The sequence below is a fragment of the Andrographis paniculata genome, unplaced genomic scaffold (assembly GCF_009805555.1).
Source record: "Andrographis paniculata isolate CXL003 unplaced genomic scaffold, ASM980555v1 Contig57END, whole genome shotgun sequence".
NCBI classification, from domain to species: Eukaryota; Viridiplantae; Streptophyta; class Magnoliopsida; order Lamiales; family Acanthaceae; genus Andrographis; species Andrographis paniculata.
The window spans coordinates 1,111,539-1,115,367 of NW_026137592.1; the positions used below are offsets into that span (position 1 = coordinate 1,111,539).

At 27.6% G+C, this 3,829-nt stretch overlaps 1 protein-coding gene across 1 annotated transcript; it reads right to left on the reverse strand.

Moving 5' to 3' along the window:
• Positions 1-2,373: 2,373 nt before the first annotated feature.
• On the reverse strand, positions 2,374-3,147 carry LOC127257206 (extensin-3-like). The gene has a single exon (XM_051283586.1). It carries the CDS (start codon positions 3,145-3,147, stop codon positions 2,374-2,376), a length of 774 nt encoding a protein of 257 aa, XP_051139543.1.
• Between the last annotated feature and the right edge of the window lie 682 nt (positions 3,148-3,829).

Below are 3,829 nucleotides of genomic sequence, written 5' to 3' on the forward strand. Positions count from 1 at the left end.
TTTGGATGTTTTTAATTACCAGGGTTGATGATTTTTATTACCATTTGAAATGTTCAATTTTGTGGACTTTTGATGTGTACTATATTTGATTTGTAAATTGGAAATAAAATGTCACATTGATGAGTAGGTGGTGTTTGATTGACTTAGCTCACTTAATTGTGGAAATTAAATAATTCATTTGATTATTTATTTTTCTAGAATACAACAGTTAACCATGAGATATATCATCAAGGTGGTAATGTTATTTTTGAATAATTAATTAATAGTCAATTTGGTTTTGATTAGTTAAATTTATTTTAATTTGCCCTTGTATATATTTTTCAAATTTTGAAGAATTGAATATATGATGTGATATTTTACAAGATAAAATAAATATTTAATATAATATATTTTTAAAAAAGTTATCATTGATAAGTAATATAAAAGACTTAAAAAATATGTGTATGCAAACAAAGTTTTAATTTTATTTAGAGTTAAGTGTATATTAATATGTTCGGTATAGGATATTACACACACATATATATATATATGCTCAATTTTTCGCAAAGAAAAATTAAGATTGAATGAATACTTTAAGGATGTATTGACTTGGTACGATTAAATAATCTCGATATGTTAATTAAATACATGAAAAATAATTTGATTGTAAGTACACCAAAAAGATAGTAACAATATTATCAAATTTAAATTAAAATTTTGTTATATATATACACACATATTTATACATACTCAAAGGTTATTCATTAGTTGTGTACACTCTTCAATATAGATTTGATCATTTGTATGTATTTTAGAGCTTGTACATTATTGTGGTGCGTGTATTCATAGGGATTTTTTTTCTTTATTTGTCTAAATATATACATATATATATATATATATTATTTAGATAAAAGTTTTTAAAATTTTAAAATCTTGAGGAGATCTAGAAATAATAAAAAATCGAATATCTTATTTGACAAAAATCTTGAAGAGTTTTAGAAATAATAAAAAATAATTGAGTATCTTATTTGACGTAAATAAATATTGGATGTAATCTTAAAAATAAAGAAGAAATATTTGACATGATATTTTATTTTTTTAAAAAGTATTATTAATGAATAATGTCAAACATTGTGTTTTTCGAGCTCTATTGATCAGATTAATACACACACATTGCACATGCGTATTCGCACAAATGGGGACGGTGGGACTCGGACTTGATACCTAACATAGGCTCTGATATCATGTCGGATGCTAATGACCATCTCATCTAAAAGTTCGAATTGTTAGTTAAGTTTGTTATATTTACTTTTAGATGTACTATATATATATATATGTGTGTGTGTGTGAAGAATGCGAGGATTAAGTAATAATTAATGTTTGAACAAAATGATGAGTGAAAAGTTTAGGTCTTTCGAGTAATTATAATTTGAACCAAGTTTGAGTATTCTTTTCGATACCGTCACCGTACATTTTGGTAATTTTGTTAGTATGTTACATGACACGTTTTTCTAATAATGAATTTTTAACCTTACAATGAAATTCCATGATAATAGAAAAAATTGTTCACCTAATTATATTTTATAGAAAATGAATATATACTTGAATAATAGTGATTTTTGGTATGAGAATAATACTATTCTCTTATTAATATTAATATGAGCTGAATAAAATTGCATAAATTAGCAAGAATACCAAGTTAATTAAATATGTCTCCAATAATCAATAGAAGTTTATTACAAACCAAACGACACACAAACGATGAACGTATGTAATAAGACGAAACACAGATGCCATGCAATTTATATAATAAATAAATATATATGTGACCACGTCCCACGTGGAATTTATTTATCAAAGTATACAAACCCTCTTATATATATATATATATATATATTATCACTCTTTAGATCACTTCCAATGAATTAATTACGAAGATCTTCCAAATTGGCCCCAAGTGATCTGTTTTTTTTCCTGCAAAATATATTAGAACCAAAATTATTGAACTTTCTAAAATGTCAATCTAAAGATATCAATATATATACACACGCAAGTAAATATAGTTTGAATATATTATGTCATTTTCATCTAATCCTCATTTTTTAAAAAATATACTACCTCTGTCCGATTCCAAGTGTCCCATTTATTTTTTGCGTGTTGATATTTGAATATTAATTATTATAAATAAATGTAGTACAAGTTAAGAAAAAATTGCAAAAATACTTCCATTAGTATCTTATAATACTAATAGAATGACATTTGTAAAAAAAATTATACAAATATAAAGATATTTTTAATATTAAATACGATGACGTAAAAGGTAAATGTGACGTTTAGATGCGGGCAAAGTGATTATATATATATATATTAATAATAATATACCTCATATTTTCCTTAGTCATCGTGACCGTAGTGCGGAGGAGGATACTTGTAGTGAACTGGAGGAGGTGGTGGAGGAGATTTGTACTCGTACTTCTTTTTAGGTGGTGGTGGCGGGGACGAGAATTTTTTTGGTGGATAATATTTACCATCTTTGTCATCGTCACGATCGTGATGATCATCATCATCATGATCGTCATCGTGATCATGATCATCATCGTGCTTCTTAGGAGGGGGCGGCGGAGACTTATAGACGTACTGCTTTTTAGGAGGTGGCGGCGATGAGATTTTTTTTGGTGGATAATATTTACCATCTTTGTCATCGTCACGACCGTGATCATCATCATCATCATCATGATCGTCATCGTGATCATGATCGTCGTCGTGCTTCTTAGGAGGGGGCGGCGGAGACTTATAGACGTACTGCTTTTTAGGAGGTGGCGGCGGCGATAAATATTTTCTCGGCGGATAATACTTACCATCTTTGTCATCATCATGAAGATCGTGATCATCGTCATCATCATGATCGTCGTCGTGATCGTGATCATGATCATCGTCGTGTTTCTTAGGTGGTGGAGGTGACTTGTAAACATATGGTTTTTCATAAGGCGGTGGAGGTGGGGGCGTCTTATATACGTATGGAGAATATTTTTCTGGCGTTTTGTAATGATCGTCGTGATCATCGTGATCGTCGCCGGCAATGGCATGAGAGGGGAAACAAATCATCAGTGACACTAATACCACAAAAATGGTGGTGATTAGTGAGAGCTTAGAACATTTAGGCCCCATGTTTGTTAATTTTGTGTGTGCTAATTGTCTTTCTTCGAACCCCTTTATATAGATTTTTTTTTTTTCGAATATATTTTACTTTTTTTTTGATGATTTTTTTTTTTTTTTTTAATGTGGAAGGATGACTTATTTACCATTGAAAACTTCAAATTTTGGACTAGTAAAAAAGTGTTACATCAATTAGGTGATGTGAGAGACTAATTAGTTGTTTACAACCAAAAAGAACTTTAAAAAATCATGACTTTCTTGAAATGTTCGTACATTTTAATTTTCGAGAACTTTATTATGTTTTCAAAATATTATAATTAAATAAGAAACTTCGTACATATGTACTTGCATGTATATTTAAGATACATTGATAAAAACAATTATATATATATATATGAATATTGAAATATTTGGATTAATTGGTTCGATAGTTGAAAAGTGAAATTTAGCAAGATTAAATTTTATTTTATTTGTTATTTTTGAAAAATTCAAAGAATGTCTTAAATTTTTAAATTGTACTCTTTCCTTTTCTCATTAAGGTACTTATTTATTTTTGCATAAAATTAAATAAATATTATATTTTAATAGTGTTTGGTGGTATTTTTTGTTTGTAAAGAGTTTTATTCTTAATTTTTAATTTAATATAATGGTTTTGGTATTATTTGTAATATATAATGAGTTTTAAATTTACTAA

What these genes read in the sequence shown, in the direction of transcription:
- LOC127257206 (XM_051283586.1), bottom strand. Translation starts at nt 3,147, where the DNA reads ATGGGGCCTAAATGTTCTAAGCTCTCACTAATCACCACCATTTTTGTG.